We start from the raw sequence: 24683 nt of genomic DNA, 5'->3' as shown, positions 1-24683 counted from the left end.
CACAGTTGGTTAAGCATCCGACTCTTGGTTTCGGCTCAGGTCCTGATCTCAGGGTCATGAGATCGAGCCCCGCGTCGTGCTCCACGCTCAGCGGGAGTCTGCTTGGATAGTGTCTCCCTCTGCCCCTTCCCCCACTCACATGCTCGCTCTCTCTCAATTAAATAAATGAATCTTAAAATAATAATGATGGTACCTAACCCATGGGGACATTGTGCGGAGTAAATGAATTAATGTACCCAACACACTTAGAATACCACCTGACACATAATAAGCATTGATTCAGTGTTTGCCATTTTAATGAGGTATTGAAGGTGTCTATCCTGGTCTCTACGCTCAGGAAGCTTGTAGCCTAACAGAGAAAACAGATATGAAATAAATCATGAGTTCATTAATTACTGAGTGGATGGTGGACAGCAGTAACACACACCCCTGCCTGTGTACGGCCCACGTGGGTCCCCGTCGGCTAAAAACAGTGGCTCCTGAAGACCCCAACTGCCTTATCAGCGCTTGCTCCTGAGCTGGCCACATTCACATACGGGCTCACACAGGCCCCTGTGTATCCGCTGTGTTTCTAGTGTCTAGAAACTTGATGCTCCAACATTTGCCCTGTAGGCACATGCCAGACACGCCTCGCTCTGGACCACCCAAGGATGTGCCTGAGTCACCTGGCGAAGGTCCCGCTCCCGGGGCATGTCATTCAAATACAAACCAATCGATCCAAAGGCAACACCCACCGGCCTCCTTCTGGGGACTCTCACATTTAGGGCCACTATCCACCTGCCCTATTCACCCCAGGGCCGGGTACCACACACAACAAGTGACAGCCCCTCCACCCCAGAGCCCACTGGAGTTGTTCAAACTAGCCAGCCTGAGCCTGCTTACCTTCCCTCACCTGTTCCTTCCAGCAAAAGCCAGAAGGCTTCTTGTTCCCCACCACCACCCCCGAGGAACCCCGGTGCTTCCTCATGTGACCCTGTGCAGCTTGGCCTGCCTTCTATTCTTGGGAACTGTAAGTAATAAATATCTATACCTCCCATTTTCTATTCATACAGTATGTTCTAGAACACCCTGCCACTGTGTCCATCTAAACACAGACCCTACACTGCACGATGCAGATGGCACAGGATAGGAAGCCAGAAAACTCAATTCCAGCCCCGGCTCAGCTACTCCCCAGCTGTGTGACCCTGGACCCATCCCTCCTCATCTCCCAGCCTGTTTTCCCAGGAGGATGACAGTGGGGGGGGGGGGACAGCAGAGTAACAAAACTGTCCCTGCAATGAGACATAGTCAGCCTAACACTACAAAAGGTAACGTTTGGTTCCCAACTGAAGCCTGCAGAGTTTGAAAGGCCTCTAAAATTGGGTCCAAATGCAGAGATCGCTCCCTCCTTCCCAGAGAGTCGGGGGGAAGACCTATGTGCAGACTATCCAGGAAGATGAAGAGTCTCCTTTCCTCTTGAAACCTCCTGAGTCCAACTATCACTCAGTAGGACCTGTACTGACACACGCCCAAAATACCCATGGCCGGGGCAGGAGGGGCTGTGGGCTTTGAGGGGGAAGGTCACAGCCCCTGCCCAGGATGAATCCACAGCCCAGACGAAGTCAGTCCCTCGGGAAGGTAAACAACAGCCAGAATCCCCACCAGGCCCCAGCACTTGCGGCACAAATGGGGTGACTCCCCCCACCCCACCCCCCAACACACACACACACATTCCCACATGCCCTTGTGTGTGAGCAAATTCCTCAGACCAGAGAACTCCCATCCTGTGCTGGAACCCCCAGAGAGGCAAACAAGCCCGTGTTTTTCTTAGCCATCTGCTCCAGCTCTGTGGCTTAGGCCCTCCCCCAGCCCCCTTTCCTTCCGCCGTCCCGTCCCCTGTGAGGCTTCTGTGACCATAGCCAGGCACCACTGACCTCTGCACAGAAGGGTTTCGTTAGCGGGTCAGGCCAGAGAGGCAGGGCGCGGGCAAAGGGCACAGGCCACAGAGGAGACCTGAAGAGGGGAGACACTCTCCTGAAGGAGCCCTGAAGCCACACGGGGAACAGAGGGGCCCAGAGCTCTGGGGGTCTGTGAGAAGTCCTCCCCACAAAGCCCAGCCGGCCACTCAGCCCCTGCAATGGACCCTCCTCTTCCCAACTTCAGAGAAGGGGTTCCCAATCCCTGAGACCACACCAGATATTTACGTTGAGGCTGTCTCAAGGAATTTTCTCGAAAACTCTCCCTTCTCCACCCACTCCCACTTCAAAGGGAGAAGCAAGCCCCTTAAAGCTGGTGGCCTCTGTGGCTTCTTTAAAGTGGCTTCTGGAAAAAAAAAAAAAAAGGGAAAAGAAAAGTGGCTTCTGGAAAGCTGGTCTGGCAGGAACAAAGCAAAGACAAGGACCTCACTCTGGGACCCCTCTGAGAAATTACAGACCTGCTCTGGAGGAGGACGAGGCGGGTGCCTCAGTTTCCTGAGTGGGTCAGGCACTCGCTGGTGCCTTCCCTTGTTTTTGTCCCCAGTTGTTTGCACCTGTGACCAGGCTGAGGTTTGTTGCCCCAGGCACTTTGGGTCTTTGCTCCCAGTGGGTGTCTGACCCACATGAGCCCCTGGACCATGTGGCACTTGCCTCAGTTAACCCCACAGTTCCTAGCACTTAGGAGACCCACCTAGAGCATTTGAGACTGAATTCCCTACACAAAACAGCAGTCTCTTCTATCCCGGGGTCTTTGGAGAAAGGCTCTGGTTTTCATCTTCCCCAGGTAATCCCTCTCCCCCTGTCCCACCCACCCCTCCCCCACCTCCTTGTCTTGCTCACAAAACCCTTCCTGGTTCAGCACAACGAATGATGCTGGTTAAAATATCAAGTCAAAAGTACATATTATTGAAGTCATGGTTAAGTTGGAGGGAAAGGAAAGGAATTTCTAAGAAGCCAAGAACCTAATAGAAAGAATGAATTCATAGGAATAAACTCACATTGCCAAGCTTAGTGATCCCTGGCAGTCCAGCCTGAGGAGGGTGGGAAGTCAGGTGGGAGATTCTAGTGTAAAGCCCCATGGCAGAGGTAGGCAGGAGACGCACACAAGTGTCTCAGCCTTGGCCCTGGGGCAGAATTCCTGACACCAAGCCTAATGCACCCTCCACTTTTTCTCAGAAAGCTACTAAAGGATGTATTCCATCACAATGAGGGAGTAAACCAAAAATAGTGGATATGAAATGTAGGAAAGAGGGGGTCCAACAAAGGGGAGAAGGTTGGGGCAAAGGAAATCACCAGGATGTTGATGAAGAGCGATCCCAAGATTATAGGTTTCAACTTCTACCTGGCCAGATCTCAGCAGATCAGAAGTCTGGGCAGTAACTACTCCAAAGAGATGAGAGTAGCAGAATATCTAACGGATTATCAGGAGGAAATCTGCTCAACTAGGGAAGAGTTTAGTATATGTGCTGCCGAAGCGAGCACTCGACTAGGGAAGGGTTTAGAGATGAGTTAATAACCCCACAGCAAAAGGCACCTGGGTGGCTCAGTCAGTTAAGCATCTGCCTTTGGCTCAGGTCATGATCCTGGGGTCCTAGGATCGAGCCCCAGGTCGGGCTCCCTGCTCGGTGGGGAGTCTGCTTCTCCCTCTCCCTCCGGCCCTCCCCCCTGCTCATGCTCTCGCTTGTGCTCTCTCTCTCTCTCAAATGAATAAATGAAAAATCTTTAAAAAAAAAAAAAAAGAAAAAGAAAAAGAACCTCCAAACCCCAAAAACTAACCCCCAAAATAAGCCCAAACCCCAAATAACCCCAAAGCGAAGTGAACAAAAACAAGAAGGGTCAACAATGTGGGCAGGGAGAGGAAAAATCATCATTGAACACTATAAAGCTCTGCTATCACTAGTCATAATGCAAGTTCTGAGTATCGAGCTACCCAAAATTGTGATATACATAAAGTGTCAAAGAGCAAAATATAAGTCTAAAAGAGTAAAACTCTTCGGGCAAAACATAGGAGAAAACATAGGGCAGAAGTTCCAAGATATTGGATTCAGCAATGATTTCTTGCATATGACACCAAAAGCACAGGTAACAAAAGAAAAATCGAGGTAAACTGGACTACATCAAAATGTAAAACCTTTGTGCACCAAAGTACATAATCAACAGAGTGAAAGGCAACCCATGCAATGGGAAAAAAAAATTTCGCAAATCATATATCTGATGAGGGGTTAATATCCAGAATACATAAAGAACACATATGTCAACAGCAAAAGCAACAAAAAAAAACCTGATTTTTAAATGGGCAAAATAACTTGAATAGATATTTCTCCAGTGATGAACACAAATGGCCAAGAAACACATGAGAAGGTGCTCAACATCACTAATCACTGGAGAAATGCAAATCCAAACCACAATGAGATTAGGATGCTACTTTACACCCATTGGGATGGCTATTTTCAAAAAAAAAAAAAAAATCAGGGGACACCTAGGTGGCTCAGTTGATTCTGTGGCCGACTCTTGATTTCAGCTCAGGTCATGATCTCAGGGTCGTGGGGTTGAGCCCGCATCTGGCTCTGCACTAGGCATGGAGCCTGCTTGAGATTCTCTCTCTCTCTCTGTCCCTCTGCCCCTCCACCACCTTGCATGTGCACACCGTGTGTGTGTGTGTGTGTGTGTGTGTGTGTGTGTGTGTGTCTAAAAAAAAAAAAAAAAGATCAGGGCACCTGGGTGGCTCAGTCGGTTAAGCACCTACCTTCGGCTCAGGTCATGACCCAGGGTCCTGGGATTGAGTCTGGCATCGGGCTCCCTGCTCACTGGGGAGTCTGCTTCTCCCTCTCCCTCTTCCCCTCCCCCCCTGCTTGTGTGTGCTCTCTCACTCTACCTCTCTCTTTCTCGCAAAAATAAAATCTTAAAAAAAAAAAGATCAGAAAATAACAAGTGTTGGCAAGGATGTGGAGAAATCGGAACCCTTTCTCGCTATTGGTGGAAATGTAAAACAGAGCAGCCGCTGTGGAGAACAGTATGGCAGTTCCTCAAAAAATTAAAATAGAATTACCATACGACCCAGCCATTCCGCTGCTGGGTATCTACCCAAAAGAACTGAAAGCAGGGACTCAACAAGATATTTGTTCAGCCATGTTCTCAGCAGCATTACTGACAATAGCCAGAAGGTTGAAGAAACCTAAACACCCATCAACAGATGGAAGGATAAACAAAATGCGGTCCATACATACCATGGACTATTCTTCAGCTGACACTTGGCACAACACGGAGACCATCATGCTAAATGAAACCAGCCAGTCACAAAAGGGCAAATAGTGTATGGGGTCCCGAGAGGAGTCAAATTCATACCAACAGAAAGTAGAATGGTAGTTGCCTGGGGCTGAAAGGGGGTTGGGGAGTTAGTGTCTAATGGGTCTAGAGTTTCTGTTTTGCAGATGGATGGTGGGGATGGTTGCACAACCATGTGAATGTGTTTAATGCCATGGAATTATACGCTTAAAAGTGGTTAAGATGGTAAATGTTAGGTTATGTGGGTTTCGCCACAAGAAAAGGAATAAAAAATTTAAAACTTAAAAAAAATGGAATTATAAATGATTTCTTCCTTTCCACTTTCTCCGTATTTTCCAAATGAGCCACAGTAAATATAACCAGGAGAAAATAAACTTTTGTCTGAAAGAAAATGCGTCAGGCCCCTTTTACCTACACGTCTGGGCTGGCCACCGGAGTCCGGGCCCCCACCGCTCCCAGGCCTGCTGGGCCGAGAGCTTCCATCAGCTTTCTCTACCTGACACCAACATTTGGTTTCCATTCCCAGCTTTTCACATAATTCTTGGAGATCAGCTCCTGCTGGTTTCGGGTCCAGCGGAAAGAAAGCAGCTCTTGGGAGAGTCAGCTTGCATCTCGTGGGGGTGGATTTGGCTTGGCCAGTGGTAAGCTGTCTTGCCCAGACACCCCCCAGCCCCCAGAGCCCATCCATCCTGCAAGCTACCCACCCACTGTCAGCAGGGCAGGTGAATTTCCTGGTGCGCTGTAACCCAAGCCCCTCTCTGCTCCCCACGGCCGTGGCCAGGCTCTGTTATTAATCTCAGGGCAGATCCAATGTCCAAAGCGGAGACAGCTGTCCCTACGTGCAGCTGCCCCAGGCCAGCAGGCAGACAATTTCCAGTATTACTGCCTCCCTGCCAATGGCCAGGCTGAAAACTGAGTTTTCCTGCCAAACCTCTTGTTCCTGCAACTGCCCGGACCCGCATACCCCGTCAGGGTCCCCCGGGCTCCCTCTTCACTCCTCAGTTCGTCCCCGGTTAGAATGCAGCCCTAGGCTCCTGAGCTCCTGAAGGAGTTGGACTGCTGAGCCTGAGAAGTAAACACAGTGGTGTCCCAACTGGTCCTGTTGCTGTTGAATCAATAAGGGATTGTTTCAGCTCACATTCTATGCTCAGGCCCGGGTTACTTGCCCCGGCAAACAAAGCCATCCAGGATGGGGTTCTTGACCCTGAGCCCAGCTGCAGAACAAGTACGTGACACAGGAATAAAGCAAAACCAAGACAGGACATGGCAGACACACAATCCAGAATGCAGTACGACCAACCCCACGGGCCACTCCATGCTGCATTGTGTCTCAAGATCCCAGGCACTTGCAATTTCGACCCTCTGTATTCTCTGGGACACAGGTGTGACTGACTCGGTACTAGCTGTCCCTGTGATTTCTCCACAAGCACATCAACAGGCGCAGAAGGGCCAGAATCAGCCTACACAGCTAGCCCCAGGCCATACGAGGCAACTGGACAGCTAACATCTGGACTAGTGTGCGTGACTCTATGAGAGTCTGAAATGTTGCTCTCTCTCCCTTAAGAATGCTTTGGGCCACCTAAGCTTTTGGGGGAACATCATCTACCTGGGAACATTTGTGTGGAAGGACACCCACACACTGGAGACTCTAGGACTCTCTACCTTCAAAACTTCAGAGAACCACCTGAAAGACCATGAAAATATATATATTTTTTAACGCATGAAGGTAACTGGATATAAAACCAACACGCCCCAAATCAACAGCTTTCCTATTTGCCAGACATAAACATTTACAAAAGTCAGGGAACAAAAAAGACTCATTCACGATAGCCATAAAAACTATAATAAACGCCCAAGAATAAATATAACAAGATCTAGATAAATGGAGCGGTATACCTCATTCCTGAAAAAACACACAATATTATAGAGATTTTTTTTTTTTTAACAGAGAGAGAGACAGCGAGAGAGGGAACACAAGCAGGGGGGAATGGAAGAGGGTGAAGCAGGCTTCCCGCCGAGCAGAGAGCCCGATGCGGGGCTCGATCCCAGGACCCTGGGATCATGACCTGAGCCGAAGGCAGACGCTTAACGACTGAGCCACCCAGGCGCCCCAAAACACACAATATTATAAACATTGAATTCTATGAATCCATTAGGTCAACACAGCCTAGATCAAAATCCCAACAGCATGTTTTACAGAACTAGAAAAGATGGTTATAAAATTCACCGCCAAGAAAAAATGTACAAGAACAGCTAAGACTATTTTGATAAAGATGAACAGTGAAGGAGGAACTGCTCTATCAGCTAACAAGACATACAATAAGGATATAGTCATTAAAGTAGTGTGGTTTGGGCACCAGGTCAGATTAAGAGTTCAGAAAAAGGGCTGTGTATACAGGGAAATTGAGTATATGATAAAAGTGGTATTTCAAATCACAAAAAAAAAAAAAAAGGTGGATTATTCACTAGAAGCATGAGGAGAGGTTTGGGGGGAAAAACTAAAGTTAAATCCCTACCTCACAGCCTACATAAAAACTTGGGTGGGAAGGCCATGCCCTTATCATGGCTCTTTCATGCAAGGCTGAGTCTTAACAGGCTTTTGAGGCTCCAACCCACTTTCAGTATGAACACTGTTTGAAATCCAAGGTTAACCCAACTCTCCAAGAACTCAAATGTCTGATGTGCCTTTCTTTTTTCATTTATGTTTGTGTAGTGGGCTAAATAAGGCCCCCCCACAAAGATGTCCTCATCCTAATCCCTGGAACCTATGAATCTGTTATTTTCCATGGTTAAAGGGACTTTGTAGGTGTGATTAAATTTAGGGTCTTGAGGTGGGGAGATGATCCTGGATGATCCAGGTGGGTCCAACCGAATCACAAGGGTCCTTATGAGATAGAGTGCAGGAGGATCAGAGTCAGAAAGAGAGGAGATGTTAGGAAGAGAGGTTGGAGTGTGCCCTTTGAAGATGGAGGAAGAAATCATCCATCAAGGAACAGGTAACTCCCAGAAGCTGAAAAAAACAAGGAAATGGATTCTTCCCTGGAGCGTCCAGAAGGACCAGTCCTGCGAATCCCTTTCAGCCCAGTGAGACCCATTTCGGACTTCTGACCTCAAGAACCATGCAGTAATAAATCTGTATTGCTTTATGACACAGAGTTTGCAGTCATTTGTTACAGCAGTAGAGAACAAATACAGCTTGCAAAGCAGTTAGTCCTTTGCTGGATACTCTCTGTAACCCAAGGACTCACCAAGAACCTAGAGATACGACACCAAACAAGACAGACAGAACACCTGCCCTCAGAAAACTCAACAGTCTCAACGTAGACAACTCTTCGGTAATTATCAAGTGATTGATTAGAGGATGGACTTAGAGTTACCATGAGCTCCTGGGTGTGAGAGCAAACTCCAATGGCATTTAACTAAAAGGCCTGGCCTTATTTTGGGGGACCGCAAAGGTTTCCGGAAGGTGTGATGTTTAGGCTGAGCTCCGAGCTTTGAGCAGGAGTTAGCTGGCTAGGCCAAGAGAAGCAGACATGCCAAAAGCAGGAAGCAGCCTGAGGTTACAGGGAGCTGGGTGAGCAGAGGACCCCGAAAAGCAAGGAGCAGATTAAGGGGGTCTCTCCGGTAAGCACAGCCGCCTCTCCAGGAAGGTGCACATAATGTCCAGAGCCCTTGCATGCGGAGAGTCAGGGTCCGAGCTAACTGTCATCATCAGCCATGCGACACAAGAGAGAAAGAGCCTGGCAAACCGTTTGCAAACCCCGGATTCCATCCCTGCAGGAAATGGGTGCCCGGGCAGGCTGAGAGCTCTCCAATCCAGAGAGGTAGCCGTGTGGCCCAGTCACTCACAGAGGCACAGGAAGAGGAAAGTGCTGATTCCCCCAAATAAGCCCTTGCAGGGCAGCAGGAATGACAAAAATGTCAGATGCCGGAGGCAACTGGCCGGGGCACAGACAGCCGGAGCCAAATCAGAAGGAAACTGCCACTTTCTGAGCAAAGGCTTCTGCAGTGAGACCCCCGCAGGGTCAGCGGACAGCCCGCGCGGGCCGGGCTCCAGAGCCTGCTCCCCAGGACAGACAGAAGCTTAAGCCTTCTGCAGTGGCTCGGAGCAGGAAAGACCCTCTGCTGGGCTTCCCGAGTGGCAGGAACTGGGGGGCTTCTCAGCAAAGGCCGCACACTCCCTGCCCTTCCATAACGAGGGAAGGGCATAGGGGGACCAGATACTTGCAAACAGAGACGTAAAAGGTTTGCATTGCCAGTTGCAGCCACGGGTGCAAGCAACACACACACACACACACACACACACACACACACACACACACACGGAGCAAACATCCATCCTCCCACAAGCATTGGTGCCCCCAAGTCTTGCTCAGAGAGGTGGAAGGTGTCCGGTGGGCAGGAACGCGCTGAGTAATACCTAGTCTGCATCTCTAACAAACACACTTCCTCATTTGATCTCACCCAATCCTATTAGGTTCATGTTACTCGGGAGGCACCAAGTCACGGAGAAGAAGTGCCGGCTTGGCAACGGGTCCCCTAGCTGGGCGTGACAGGCCCAAAGAAACCCCGTCCCCCGATCCAGGGGCCACACGGGGTCTCGCTCTCTGGGACAGGATGCTCATCAGTACTCCGGGGCCCTCTGACCTCACCACGGGCATCTCAGGGTGTCCCCCCAGCCCCTCCCACCTGTTCCCCCATCACGTTCTGGGGGCAGCCCCGTGTGCTCACGCCCCTAGTGGCCGAGGTTCAGCTGCGAGTGTGGACCGGCCCCCATGCCTCACTCGAAGCCTTGAAAACCCCGGCAGGGTCCTCTGGGATTCAGGAAACGACAGGACTCTCACTCCGGCATTTCCCTGGTCGCCGGCAGCACCAGGGTGGGCCACTGCATGGGGAGGCTAGAAATGCCCCTGCTGAGATTGCTGAAGACCGGCTCCCGATGGGCGAAGGGCGCTGTAAACTGCTGAGACATGAACTCTGACCCACTAGGCCAGCGTTTCCCAGAGCATGTCGTCTGGAACACCATCCAAACCAAACGCTCCCCAGAAAAAGAGTCGGTGGCCTCGATGTCCGTGAAACCACATTTCCCAAGCTTTGCAAGGCCCAGGGGCGCCCTGCTCAGTCCGGGAAAGCCTTTATCACTGAAATGAGTCACCAAGAGTGCTTCCTAGCTATCGCTCTAAGCACTTTGTTACTATCAGCTCAGGTAAGCCCCAGAAGTAAATAGGACCATCATCCCCATTTTACAGATGAGGAGAGGTCAGGTGACTCAGTCAGGGCCCCTCCCAGAGCCGGGGTTCACGCCCTCTTTCTTTATTAGGGAAACGCTTGAGCTTGGTCCGCAAGCACGTCCCAAACTGCTTCTCACAACCACCATTAACACCCAGGAGGACAAGGTCACTGCGGGCCCCGGGGAGCCGGCAGAGGTCAGCAGTCAGTGGTCAGCTCTTGACCCCTACACAGAGCACTCTGGAGGCAGCTGTGGGTGAGGCCGGGGAGAGGCTCAGGAGGTGGGAGTCCTGCCTCGCCACCCCCCACCCCCACCCCGAGTGTTACAGAATTAACCTGGACAGGGTCCAGCTCCTTTCAAGGTGGTCTCATACGGTCTCGTACGGTCTCGTACACCCTGGTTTCTGGGAGGCGAGGAAAGGAAGCCCAGGCAGGAAAGGCCGGGGACCCTTGACTCCTCAGGGAGGAGAACAGTGTGCCATGTGTCTACTTCCTTAGGATCGGCTGCAGGATTCCCAAAAATCCTGTAACAGTTAGTTATTGTTACTCCATTCCCTGCCCCAGGCAGAGTTGGTCGGGGTCCAGCTCATACACTCTCGAAGCGGCAATGAAGTGTGGGACCAGTTCAAGCCAAGAGAAGCCTGGAGTAGTGTTCTTATTGCCATAGGAATTGTTTCTCTGGGAATGGATTTTAAAATAACAGACAAGCTGGGGGTGGGGGGAGGAGAGAGAGAGAGAGAGAGAGATGAAGGGAGAGGAGATACAGAAAAGCCTGGGGCTGCAGGAAAAAGTCACACCAGATATTTACATCGAGGCCATCCCGTGTGGTTTTCAGGAAAAGTCCCCCTTTTGCACCCATTTCTACTTCAAAGGAAGAAGCAGGACCCCCTCAAGCAGGTCACCTCCATCGCTCCTCTAAACACGGCTTTCAGAGCTGACCTGGTGGGGACAAAGGGCAGACAAGAACCACCGTCCCAGGCCCCTCACAATGACAGAACCGCACGAGGGCAGAGGCCACAGCCTCAGTTTCCCAAAGGAGAGAGGTCAAGGCCTCTCTCTGTTCATTCATTCACTCAACAAGCAGCCACTAAATCCCAACGTGGGCCAGCCCACGGCTGCATGCCATGAAAACCCCGTGGAGGAAAAATACAAGTATTTTATAAAAACGTAAGGTGCCTGAACACCGTGCTTTGCTGCCTTTTCAAAGCTGAGAAAACACTGTAGTCTTTGCAGTGTTCCAAGGAGCAAAGCGGCCGGCCCCCAGCATCCCCCAAGCACTCGGCAGGGCTGGAAGCCCCTGTCATGGTCAACCTGCCGCTGCTTATCAGCAGTCCACCAAGTGGCCCGGGACGGCCGACACTGTCTGTCAGCCGGCTCTCCTCCCACCAGCAAGGTTAGCACAAGACCCACTGTGACCATGTCTAGACATAAAGCCCAGGCTCCTCAGGGTGGCAGAAAGCAGCTTTGCACTCAGGCTCCAAAGGCCCGGCCTGCCCGGTGGGTCCAGCCCTTCTTGAACTCACCCAACTTAACCATATATAACCATGCTCATGCCTCCCAGCCCTGACACGGCTGTTTCGTCCACCCAAAACGCCCTCCCCTGTCACTGCCAAGAAAACTCCTGTTCATCCTACAAAACCCACTTCAAAAGTGACCCCCTGGGAGGTCCTCGAAACATGTAACCAGCGTTTCCCACAGTATGGCGTCCAGGACACCAGCCGGACAAAATGCTCCCCAGGAAAGGATCCCACGGCCTCGTGTGTTTGTGAAACACCCCATCCTCACAACCTTTGCAAGGTACATGGGCACACTGCACAGTCACCAGGCCAAATAGAGTGTCTGCTAACACGTTTTTCTAAGCACTGTATTAACCCATTTAAGCCTTGGAAGAACCTTCTGAAGTAAATGCTGTAATCATCCCCATTTTACAGAGGAGAAAACTGAGGCACGAGACACCCAAATTCCCCTAGACAATTGCTCATACCACTTAGCACACATCTACATGGCAGCAAATCCCACCCTCACTCAGGGGTCTGCCTTCCGCAACAAGTCTCTGAGGCCCCACCGAGCACCAATCACCTCACGGCCTCCAGCACCAAGTATACATACAATAGGTGCTCAATAGTAACTCCTTGAAGGTAAGGCATCTGAGAACCTGAGATCAGGGAGACAAGGCCTCCCAGATGTGATCATTCACTCCCCAGAGCGTGCAGAGGTCCTCCTGTGTGCAGGTCTCCAGGCAGCGGCCCCGGCCCTCACGTCTGAGTCCCCAGCTCCAGCCCACCTACTGGGCTCAGTGTCCAGGTGGTTAAATGCCTGGCAAGATAAGCTTACATCCCCAAGGGGCAGGAGTGGGTGGCAGGCAGGGTCAGCTTGTGCACCCGTATCCCAAGCGGGCCGGTTGGGGCCATGCTAGGGAGTAAACAGGTAGGAGAAATAATTCCATCTACAGGGAAGGAAAGTGGGAAGTGAGTTCTCAATATGAAAACCACAAACAATTACAGATCCAAGGGACACGGATTGCTGCCCACAGAGCAGGAAGGTCAGTCCTGGAAAGCTTCCTGAAGGAAAGGGCTTTGTGGCTGCCCCATAAGAAAGAGAGTAGAGGGGCGCCTGGGTGGCTCAGTCGGTTAAGCGTCTGCCTTCGGCTCAGGTCATGATCCCAGGGTCCTGGGATCGAGCCCCGCATCGGGCTCCCTGCTCGGCGGGGAGCCTGCTTCTCCCTCTCTCTCTGCTGCTCCCCTTGCTTGTGCTCTATCCCTCTCTCTCTCTCAAATAAATAATAAAATCTTAAAAAAAAAATTTTTTTTAAAAGGAAAGAGAGTGGAGTAAGGTCTGGGGGAGGCCTTTGGGGTAAGAAGGGGGCACACCAAGCACTCAGCTAGGCTGAAACAACAAGAGACTTCAGAGTTAGAGCAGAGGTGGGAGAGCCAGGCATGCAAGGGGTGGGAGGGGGGTGCAGGGGGCAAGGAGTCTCCCACATTCCCCCAGGGCACAGGGTCTCCCAGGCAGGTCTTAACCCAGAGGGGCTGTGGAATCAATTTTCTGAGTCTTGGCAAGCACTTTTTTTTATGAACTCCATAGAATACAATAAAAAAGCGAGTATCACATATGGTAACAGTAAGCATTATTTTGTGAAACTTGTTTCAGATGTACACGTGCGTGCGCGCATGCATGGGCGTACTCAGTCGCCACAGAAAAGGTATTTCTTATAATGGGCTGTGATGAAAGAATCTCAAAAAACTCTATTCTCCATGCAGTCTCCCTCCCCCTCTGCTCCTCCCTGCTCTCTCTTTCTCTCTCAAATAAATAAATAGAATCTTTAAAAAAAAATGTCAGGATTAGAATAGGACAAGCTTGCAGCCCTTAATGAAATAGCAATGGAGACAATGATTATCAAAACCTACTGATGTCACAAGAGAAAGAGAAACTACCAGGCGTTGTGTGACTCCTGATATGACTGTTGATGGAAGAATATTACATGTCCAATGAGGTAATTTTGCCAAAATAATAATAAGGGGAAGGAGGAGAAGGAACCCAAATCCACTCAAACCTCTAATTTCCAATGTTCTGGAAATACCGAGGACAGAGGAACATGTTAACAGGCACCATGAGGATATAATCAACAACAACTTGAGTGAGGAAAACTCAACCAGGCCTAGTTTGTTCGACAAATAAATTGCAAAAAGAAGAGAAGAGGAAACCAGTAGACAGTGGTGTTTTGGTGAATGTTAAGCAGCCACCTTTCCAGGAAAAAAAAAATGTCATGTCCTCTCATATTAGCCCAGGCCCCACAACAAAATACCATAGACTGGTGGCTTAAAAAGATATTTCTCACAGATACAGAAACTGAAGAGTCCAAGGTCAAAGTGCCAGCAGATTCAGTTCCCAGTGAGAGCCCTCTTCCTGGCTTACAGGTGGCCACCTGCTCACTGTGTCCTCACGTGGCAGAGAGAGAGAGAAAGAGGGAGAGAGAGGGAGAGGGAGAGTGCTCTGGTCTCTCTTCCCCTTCTTATAAGGACAGCAATGCCATCACGGGGACCCCAACCTCAGGACCTCAACTAAACCTAATTACCTCCCAAAGGTCCATCTCTAAATGCCATCATATTGGGGGATAGGGCTTCAACATAAGAATTTTGAGGGGACCCAAACATTCAGTTCATAACACCTCCTGATAATGATATGATGTGATAAACTGGACCAACTATGAAGCATTCTTGCCTTCCCCCCAAAAAGAGATCCTAAATGTAATCAAACCTTTACATCTAATCTCCAATACAGAACAAATATAGGGGGTAAAGGATCAATTCAATTACACCACTCGGAAGCAATCAGCCCAATCTAGAACATGGGCGTTCTACAGGACTACTGGCCTTCTTCGGCAAGTCAGAGGCTTGGGGGAAAAAAACATTTTCGTAAAGGAGAGAGAACTTTCCTACCATGAGAGACTAAGAAAAAAAAAAAAGCAGACTTTATTTAGATCCAGATTTGAACAAGCTAACAAGAAAGAAACACTTTTTGGACAACCAGAGAAAATCTGAATGTGGATTGGATTTTAGATCCAATAGTAAGTAATAAGGAACAATAATACGAGTAAGGACGGAGCGTAAGTCAGTTTAGCCGTGACACTGGCATGCTGGTGAGGAATCAGGCGTGAACTGAGTATTACAAGTAAAATGAACAGGAGTCTGGGATTTGCTTTAAAATGATCCACACAGGGGCGCCTGGCTGGCTCAGCTGATAGAACGTGTGACTCTTGATCTCAGGGTCGTGATTTCGAGCCCCACATTGGGCACGGAGCCTACTTTAAAAAAAAAAAAATGGTAAAATCTCCACCCACACAAACAGACTGTGTGTGTGTTGGGGGGTAGAGGGGAGTAGGATAGGTGTGGCAAAGTGCAACAAAGCCCAGTGAGGGTACATGGGGGTTTATTTTGCTTGACAACTTCCATAGAAAAAAATTTTTAATTGCCGTATTTTTAAATGTCCCCCAAATCAAATGTTCAAGTTCATAGAGAATGGTGGTTCCAAGTGGGTGTGATTTGGTCCCCTAGGGGACATCTAGGAGTGTCTGGAGACACTTTTGGTTGTTTCGGTTCGAGGCAAGGGTGTGCTCCTGGTATTTAGTGGGGAGAGACCAGGGATGTTGCTGGACACCCTGCAATGCACAGGATGGCTGCAGGACAAAGGATTACCCAGTCCACAGCGTCAAGGGTACCAAGGTTGAGAAACCTGGAGATAGAGGTAAGCAGAGTGTTCTAGGTGCTCATGGGAGGACATTCCAAACAAATCAAACAGCAGATGCAAAGAAACAGAAATAACTAATACGGTATAGATGGTGTAAAGGACAAATAATGGGCTTTAAAAAGGCAGCCTTTAGGGGCACCTGGGTGGCTCAGTCGGTTAAGTATCTGCCTTCGGCTCAGGTCATGATCCCGGGGTCCTGAGATCGAGCCCCGCGTCGGGCTCCCGGCTCAGCGGGGAGCCTGCTTCTCCCTCTGCCCTTCCCCAACCTCCCCCCACCCCCACTGCTGCTTGCTCACTCTCTCTTGCTCAAATAAATAAATAAAATCTTTAAAAAAAAAAAAGACAGCCTTTACATGTGACGCTGGAGAGAGTAGATTTTATCATAAAGGCCAAGGCTGTAAATACAACACACTTGCCTCCACTTTCCTGTCCCTCAGTCACAGTGACATCCCTCAATTGTCTTGGTACTCCTCCCGGAGCCCAGACTCCACCTCAGAATCCTTCTTAACCCACTGGCCTGGGCGGCTCCTACCAGTCACTAAGAGCTGACCTAAGAACTGAAACTTGTCAGCTACGCCGACACAGGAGATGGTGGGTCACCAAAGAGCTTCAACCAGAGGAGAGTGCTCTCTGTTGCTGCTGAGAAAGGTCCATCGGGCAGCCGTGCAGAGGAGAAAGGCAGATCCTTATAGAACTAAAACGGGCCCCACCAGACAGTGGCTAGGTTGGTCCTGGACCAGGCTCCACAGCGTCACCGTCACAGGGTTGGCTGGTGCAGCGCCCTATCTCCAGGGACCTGGGCAGAGAGGCAGGAAACCAGACCCCATCACCACTGCTGATGAGCAATGGCTTTGCTACAGCAGATCTGGGAGGCTGGAGGGTCCCGTGGGGGGCCTTTCTAGGCAGCTGGGAGAGAAGGTCAAGGGGACAGGAAGCTGAAGTTCGGAAGGCCACAAAGATGGGACAAGTAGATCGGCTAAGAGAAGACAGAGTGAGCAAAGGAGGGGTCAGCCGGGCGAGTGAGGGGTGGGATGGCAGAGCTGGTGTCCAGAATTTATGAAATTTATGATAGCGACATATTTTTTTTTTAAGATTTTTTTTTTAATTTATTTATTTGAGAGAGAGAGAACGAGAGAGAGAGCACATGAGAGGGGGGAGGGTCAGAGGGAGAAGCAGACTCCCTGCCGAGCAGGGAGCCCGATGCAGGACTCGATCCCGGGACTCCAGGATCATGACCTGAGCCGAAGGCAGTCGCTTAACCAACTGAGCCACCCAGGTGCCCCTATGATAGCGACATATTGAGGTGTGAGGAGGTTCATGCAGGGAAGTGAGAGCCTGGCAAGGCACAAGGCCAAGGATAGTGGCTAAGGGGACAGGGAGGGGAAGCGGAGGCCTAGAGTAATGTGGGGCATTGGTGAACCACACACCTAGACATCCCGGTGCCCAGAATAATGGCAGAGTGGGGCGGGGTGGGGAGTGAGTGGGCAGCCTCGAGAGGCATGGTAAGGATGACAGGCTCATGCAGGTGAAGCCACAAGGATGGAACAGGCCACCAGCTGGTGAAGGGTCAAGGAGGAACTATTCCTCATTCATTAGTATCAGCATCACTAAAGGTAGGACCATCCTTCCAGGCAGACCCCGGAGCTAGTCTGCCCACTTCTAGGCCAACGGGTGTGGAGTGAACTTGGACGTGCAGCTTGAGGGGTTCATAAGCCTGTGCACAAAGCCCCTCACCGTGTGGGAGGAATCCCGGGTAGAGGGTGGGCCAGAGCCAGCCCTCCCCCACCACCATTTTCCAGAACAGAATTCTGAGGCATCTATGAATTCCTCATTGACCCAGCTTTCCAGGTCACTGAGAAGGTACACTCATCAAGGCTGGTGGACAGAACCCACTTACTGAACCATCCGTTAGCCTGAGTCATAACATATAGACATTTAGCCCTACGGTGTGTGGGTTCCATTTATTCTCGTGCCTCGGACCCTACACAAGGGTAAGCGGTTTCTGGAATGAGCTCTCTTCTTCAGAGGAGAAGCAAAAAACAGCTTTGTCCTTGGTCCCCTGCCCCATGAACCCACTCTCTGGACGTATTCATTCCTTCCTCTGCTGCAATCTGGGCAGGTCCCACATCTCTTCTGTTTTCTCCTAGTCAGAAGAACACCTCCACTCCAAAAATTAATATGAAATATAAAAATTTATTATTTATCTGGATTAAAATTTCTCCTTCCTGGGCGCCTGGGTGGCTCAGTTGGTTAAGCGGCTGCCTTCAGCTCAGGTCATGATCCCAGGGTTCTGGGACTGAGTCCCGCATCCCCTGCTCCGCGGGGAGCCTGCTTCTCCCTCTCCCTCTGCCTGCTTCTCTGCCTACTTGTGTTCTCTCTCTGTCAAATAAATAAATAAAATCTTTTTAAAAAATAAATAAATAAAATAAAATTTCTCCTTCCTCCCGCTGGGAGACCTATCCTTAACACGGATAAGGCGTAGAAACCCTTGTCTGGTCTCATTCCTTGTGCCCTGATCACCCTGCTCTGGCCCCTTTAGGGTTGGAGATAGAGGTGAGGAGGAGACAACAGACAAGACCCCCCCCCCATAAACATCTGTGGCAGAGAAGGGTGGGAGGAAAGGAGTCTAGAAGAAAGGGAAATGAGGGAAATGTGTATACTCTAAAGAGTTTCACAAATGCATTATGCTTACTAGGGTAGAATGGAGAAACTGCAGCTGGGTTCCTAGTGCAACCCAGCAGGTGCATTAATGCTGCATTTCCCTTCAGCTTTTATTTGGCACCTGAACAGCTCTATGGCTGGCAAAAATCATTAGTGGCCCGTATGCAGGGCCACTAGGTTCTTCTGGGAACAACCCTCTGAGGAAGTGGGGTCCTCCTTTTTTTTTTTTTTTTTTACCAAAATAGCTTAAACAGAGAGGTGCACCCTGGGCTTCTGACAGAGGGGACCAAAGCAGAGCACTGTGGGTTAGGCAAGGTGCCCCCAGCCCAGGTCAGACCCAGAAGGGCGGGCATAGGCTTGTACGCATGTGCACACGCACACACACGAAGGTGAACACACACCACATCCAAAACTCAGATGCCGACAGGACCAATACCATGAAATAAAGGAGGACTATTTGTCAAGAAACAGCTCTGTCACTTGGCCCATCGGCTGAGACCAAGCCACTGTAAACACACATACGGAGCCAAAGCCGAGGCCAAGGCCGTGAAGGGCACGGTGCCAAACGCTGTCTCTAAGCCTTCTGCTTCTGGGGCTTTCGAATTTCAAGGACACAGGCCACCTGTGACTGATCGCTCGTGAGACACAGGAGTGTGTGACACCAGGCTTCAGTGGCCTTGCTGGGCCGTGCATGGCAGGATTCAGTTACGCTCTGGAGCATCAGTCTCAAGTGTCTGGAACCTGCCCCAAGCCTCCTGAACACCTCCCAGTGTCCTATTTGGGAATCCATTTTCCACAGATTCATCCAGATCCTCCCTAAACCTAATTATACCTTCTCCCGGCTTCCATCCTGGTAGAAAGAGTTCTGGAAGATTACCACAATTGTTTGGACCTCTTTTTATTTATGCTACAACAATCCCTTCCAAGTTTCTGTGGTGGCCCCCAAGTTCCAGCCCACCAAATGCCAGAACGCCCGTCCCCATTCACTCGCTTCCTTCAGGAACCTCACCTCTGGCTCTTACCAGCATGCATGTTCCACACTGCAGAAGCCTTTTTGGACTTTCCTTCCCACACTTTTTAATTACAAAAATAATACATGAATATATGCTCCTGGTAAAAGAGGCTAACAAAACCCAAGTCCACGGAGGGAGAAAATGGAAGTCCACCCTCCTCACCTCCCCCTGCCCCTCCAGCCTCGGTTCTCTCCATACAGGTCACTGCAAGAAACGTTTGCCTACAAGCTTTATTTCTGCGCATTTACATGCCCATCAATCAGAATGTTTTTGTTTTTGTTTTTGTTTTTTCACAAATGAGATCATGTTATACATAGCCTCCTACAACTTGAAAAGTTTATTTTTTCAGACTCGTCTCATATGGAAGCGCGCAGAGGCCACACTACTGTGGGTGTTTGGAGAATAATACTAATCAAAGCCATGGGTAAGTATTTCCAAACAAAATGAGGGAAATAAAATTGTATGCAAAGTTTTCCAGAAGCACTTTTTGGCTTTTCCGAGTCTCGCCTTACCCAGCCATGGAGCGTACAGCCCGCCCAGCACAAAACATCCCTGTTTCCCGGGGCTCTAAGACATTGCCAGGATTCATCTTGGTAGCTCTCCCGGGTTTGGTAAATAAATATCACGGAGAAGAAAGAACTGGGACCTGTCTCTTGCCTTCCTCCCTAATAATAAGGAGAGCGGTGCGGCAGAAAGCTGAGGATTTGGAGAAAGCGGACAGAAGGTCAGTCTTGAGTTGCCACAAACTTGGGGACCTCCCTCTGGGGCTCAACTTCCTCACTTGAAGGAAAGATGAGGCTGCAATAGGTACCCTTGGAGTGGTTTTAGGATCAAAAGGCGTGGAAGGTACGAAGGAAGGCCCGTTGTGTGCTCTAGAGAGCTATGCCAGCCGCGGGAGTTGTAATTATTACATGAGGAAAAGCTAAATTCGAGTGAGCTGCGCAAACGAGGCGTTTGGCAACTTTTCCTCGCGTGCTTACGCGTTTTCTGGGGGAATTCAACCGCGCCGCGAGGACACCGTCCCGGGGGGGTGGCCAGGGCGCCACCTGCCGGCAGAGGAGGAGGCCACCGGTGCGTCCGGGCACCTTGGGCTCGGTGACTTCGCTCCTTCTCCCGCCCCACCGCGGACCCCTCGGATCCGAGCCGGCTTCCACGTCCCCAGGTGGCCGGGGAGGCGCAGCCGAGGCTCCTCCGCGGCCTCAGCCCCCAGGACGGGACGGAATCGCCCCTCCGGTGTCCCTGGGCAGCCGGCAGGAGAGGCGGGAGACCCCGGACGCTCGGCCTTGGCAACCCGGGAACCTGCTCCCCAACACAAAGCCGCGGCCGCGCAGGGGAGCGCGGCGGAGCCACGTGAGCGGGTAAACACCCCGGCACCGAGCCACCCAGCCCCAGCGGGCCACGGTCGCCCCCTCCGCGCGCCCCCGCCGCAGGTTTCAGCCACTCTCACTCGGAGCCGGGAGCCCAAGGAGGGAAGGTTGGGAGAGCAAAGAAAGGAAGAGAGAGGGTGGGCGCGGCCAGAGACCACCGCAGTCCGGGCCCCGCACCTCCGGACCCTCGGCCCCGCGCCCCCAGCCCCGGCTGCCCGAGGCCCCGAGTCCCCGACCACGCCGCGTCCGCAGCCCACCGCCCCTCAGCCCTCCATCCCCCCACCCCACCCCCTGCCCGGCGCCCCCCGCCCCTCAGCCCCTTGTCTGCAGCCCCCAGCCCCCACAGCTCCGGACCCCCCGCGCTCAGCACCCCCAGGCCCCGCAGCCCCGCGCTACTCACCGGCGGCTCCCGTAGCCGCTGCCCGGGGAGCCGGCGCCCGGCTCGGGGTAGCCGTGCTGCTGCAGGGCTGCGGCCGGGAAGGGGTACAGGAAGCCGGTGGCCAGCGCCGACCCGCAGAGGCAGCAGCACGCCCAGGGCAGGAGGAGAGCCAGCTTCATCTTGCGCGGCCGCCCGCGGGGACCCGCAGCCCGGGCGGGAGGACAGGCGGGAGCGCACCCGCGGCCGGACCGAACCCGCGGCCCCCGCCGGGAGCACAGAGAGGCAGCGGGCGAGCGAGCGGAGCCCGGCCAGGAGTTGGAAGTTTCTGGGGGGCGCCCACGCCTCACCAGGGCCGCCTTTTCAAATTCGGCGAGGTGGGCTCTGCGCCGTCAAAGGGGGCGTGGGGCTTTTTCATTAACCCTCGGCGGCCCGCGGCCGAGGAGGCGCCGGTGGCTGCAGAGCTGGGGGTCCGGGAGCCGCGCGTGCCGGCAAAGCCAGACCTTGCTCCTGCGTCCTCGCGCACACACTCTCTAGAACCTTCCCCACCAAGCCCTGTTCGGGCCCGCAAACGGTCGTGGGGCACCCGCTCCATGCCTGGCAGTTTCCCCTGGGCAAAGTTGCCCTCTGTATTAGGTGGCGCCGTTCCCATTTTTCAGAGGTGGAAACCGAGGCTCGCAAGAATTAAGCCGAAAAAGAACGCGGTCCTGGTCCAGGGCCCTTTGGACCAAACTATTGCACACCCAGGCTTCCCTAGAATCCTCTTCCCGTTCACCTCCACCCTCTACCCCGACGGCTATTTCTCCAAGGTGCGCTGTAGCACAGAACGAGGAAAGCGCAGGATTTGGGGTGAGAAGTTGTTTCTGGAATCACCAATTCGTGAGGCATCGGATCTGGAAGGTAGCTGGGGGGGAGGCGGGGAGATCTAATACCATCCTACCTCCCACCTTTTACAGATGGACAAGCTGAGCCCACCAGCCTGGCCCAGGTTGGTCTTTTCTGGGCTGCAGGATACCCACAGCACTGTACCTCATGAGAGGTGGGCCCTGAAATCCAGCTTATGCCCCACTCCCCAGGTTGGGAGTCTTTCTAATTCTCCCGCCAGAGCATCCTAGGGGCTGGCAGAGGCCCTGAGGCTACCTCTGGCCCTGTTCACAGTGGGGAGCTCCTAGTCTGTAAAATGTCTGTAAATCTGGAGAGAAGCCGTCCAATATGGAAGTGCTTAATGGGTTGCAATACATTTTGTAAGAGAATTGTAGGATTGTTTTTAAAGGATGCTGTTAGGAAGGTGGACGGAAAGGCCCACTCCTGTGGCTTTTGCCCTCTTGTTTACATATCCCGTTGGTACCCCCTTGAGTATATATCCCAAAATATCATATCCAACCCACTTCACCCTCTCCCCCAAACTACCCCCTCTTTCTCCACTCAGTTCCCTCAAATCCTGCCGAGGCCTTCTCAACGGCATGCCCACACTTCCCAAGTCCCGAGTCTCTGAACAGGACTCAGGATGGATGATGAGTCCATCTCAGAGTGGGCAGCCCATAATGGGAAGTGTCACTTGGACCTGGGATGACTTCCTTTTCATCTTACCCTCCATCCCTCTCTCAAGACCTAAAAGATTTGGAGAATTTGGGGTATCAGGGGAATTTCAGGGCCTTCCCCAAAACTGATCTGTGCTCCCTGGACAGTTGGCTAACTCCCAGTAAGTGATGAGGTCATTCGCCATCTCCCAGGAATCTGTAAACATTCTGTCTTTCTTCTTCCTCTCCTTTACTTTCAGAATGAGACAAGAGAAATTCCATGTGATTGTAAATGACTTTTAGACTGCAGGGGTGACAGGAAGAGGACAAGATTTTTTTTTTTTTTTTTAAGAATTTCCTTTTTATCTTAAAGTCATTTTTTTCCAGGGCCACAGGCTGCACCCCAACTAGAGGGACCTAGGAGAGGACAGGATACCACTACTTCGTATTCTGCAGGATTCTTTTAGGATGAAAAGCTGTAGGAAAAGAATTAATTCATCCCAGCAGCTTCAGGACTGGGGCAGTTGTCTGAGGTTGGTCCTTCCCTTCATATCCAGGACAAGAAAGTTCATTCCGGCCCCATGACCGCGAACCAGGCAACTTCTTGTGTCCCGTGCCGTGCCGCATGCAGTGAAGGCTAATAGAGAAACAGGTAACATGGTTGTCCCCTCCAGGGCGCTTGCGCTATTCTTTAGGAAGGCTTTAAAGTGGCAAAAGGCAAGCAGCAGTTTGGACACATGCTCTGCGCACAAGAGGAAGTTCCATTTAGATGGTAAGGGATAAAAAGACAAAGATGCATACAATCAAGAAAAGAAATATGATGTCTCCCACCCCAGCCAGACCCAGAAGCCCCAGGGTCCCCCGCTGGCTCCCCCACTAACTTGCTGATGACCTGGAGTAGACTGCCCTCTCTGGTCCCCCCCGACCCCAAGCGCCTTTATCTGTAAAGTGAAAAGTGGATTGGCTTGTCTCTGAAGATCTTTCCAGTTCTGGTCTTCAGTAACTCACTTTTCCCTTCATCCTCCACTCCTCTCTCCAAGGCAGCTGTGGATATACCCAAACTTATCAAGCTGTCACTCCTGAAGGCAAGATTTTCAGCTGCTGCATCCCCTCCCCAGCAGCAGGGCCCTGGGAGCCAAGAAGAATGGAGAAGGGTTCGAGGCATCACACTCTAAACTCCCCGCCCCCCAACACCAGTGAGTAGAGTCCAACTCCAACAAGTACCAGCTGTGTGACCTTGGACAAGTTACCTAACCTCTCTGAGCATCCTCATCTGTAAAATCAATAATAGTAACAGCACCTAATGCATGGGTTTGCTAAAAGAATTTAATGAATTATTCACATGAAGTGCCTGGATGCTGCGGGTAACACCTTATGATGCTCAATAAATGTTAATTATGATAATTTGCAAGGCTTTGGTGAGGGATAAAACTGAAGAACACCACCCTTCTCAAACCCCCAGGGTAGGGCTGATCAGGAGGCTCATATCCCAGAGTGTGCAGAGCTTTCTCAGATGACTCTTGGAGCCCCGGGATAAACCCATTATGTCTTATTCTGTGGTCAACAATTTAAAACAAAACTTTGTTTTAGAACACATATGGGAGGGGCACCTGGATGGCTCAGTCGTTAAGGCATCCGACTCTTGATCTCAGGGTTGTGAGTTCAAGCCCCACGTTGGGCAAGGAGCCTGCTTAAAAAAAAATAAAAAATAAATAAAAATTTTCAAAATAAAACAAATATGGGGATGTTATTGTGTAGAATGTGCAGTTTGTGTTATTTTTTTAGATAAAACATACTTGTGGTGGGTGGCAACAGTGGGAAGGTGTGAGCACCCCAAAATAAAGGACCAGGCAGTACTGTTAGAACTGAGTGGTCCTCAAGCATAGAATTGATTGGCTGGCCTTGTCTGCGCGTCACACAAGCACTGGTCTCGATATTCCACAGCCGTGCCTGTGGCCCCCCCCAAATACACGTTCATGCTTTGGGAGGGGCAGAAGCCACCGTTGCAGAGAGCCCAAGAAATTGAGCCA

General features: G+C 51.2%; 1 protein-coding gene and 1 long non-coding RNA gene across 7 annotated transcripts in view; one reads left to right on the top strand and one right to left on the bottom strand.

Moving 5' to 3' along the window:
• Positions 1-21324, bottom strand: part of COL26A1 (collagen type XXVI alpha 1 chain) — a 141637-nt gene extending 120313 nt beyond the window's left edge. For both annotated transcript variants that reach the window (XM_036078840.2, XM_036078841.2), the window contains exon 1: positions 21158-21324. In XM_036078840.2, coding sequence (XP_035934733.2) covers positions 21158-21315 — 158 coding nt within the window. In that variant the 5' untranslated portion in view covers positions 21316-21324. The remainder of the gene's footprint in view (positions 1-21157) is intronic.
• LOC144382218 (uncharacterized) lies at positions 20017-24390 on the top strand. Of its 5 annotated transcripts, none has more exons than XR_013448707.1 (4): positions 20017-20114; positions 20553-20748; positions 23211-23305; positions 23694-24390. It is a non-coding gene; the product is annotated as an uncharacterized LOC144382218 (long non-coding RNA). The 5 variants fall into 5 exon arrangements; XR_013448709.1 differs by lacking the exons at positions 20017-20114; positions 20553-20748 and adding exons at positions 21885-21982; positions 22090-22121; XR_013448705.1 differs by lacking the exons at positions 20017-20114; positions 20553-20748 and adding exons at positions 21955-21982; positions 22090-22172.
• The last annotated feature ends 293 nt before the right edge of the window (positions 24391-24683 follow it).

Source organism: Halichoerus grypus, chromosome 6, assembly GCF_964656455.1.
Source record: "Halichoerus grypus chromosome 6, mHalGry1.hap1.1, whole genome shotgun sequence".
NCBI lineage: Eukaryota > Metazoa > Chordata > Mammalia > Carnivora > Phocidae > Halichoerus > Halichoerus grypus.
Note: the sequence above shows the minus strand (reverse complement) of the source record. Positions and strands in the feature narration are given on the sequence as shown.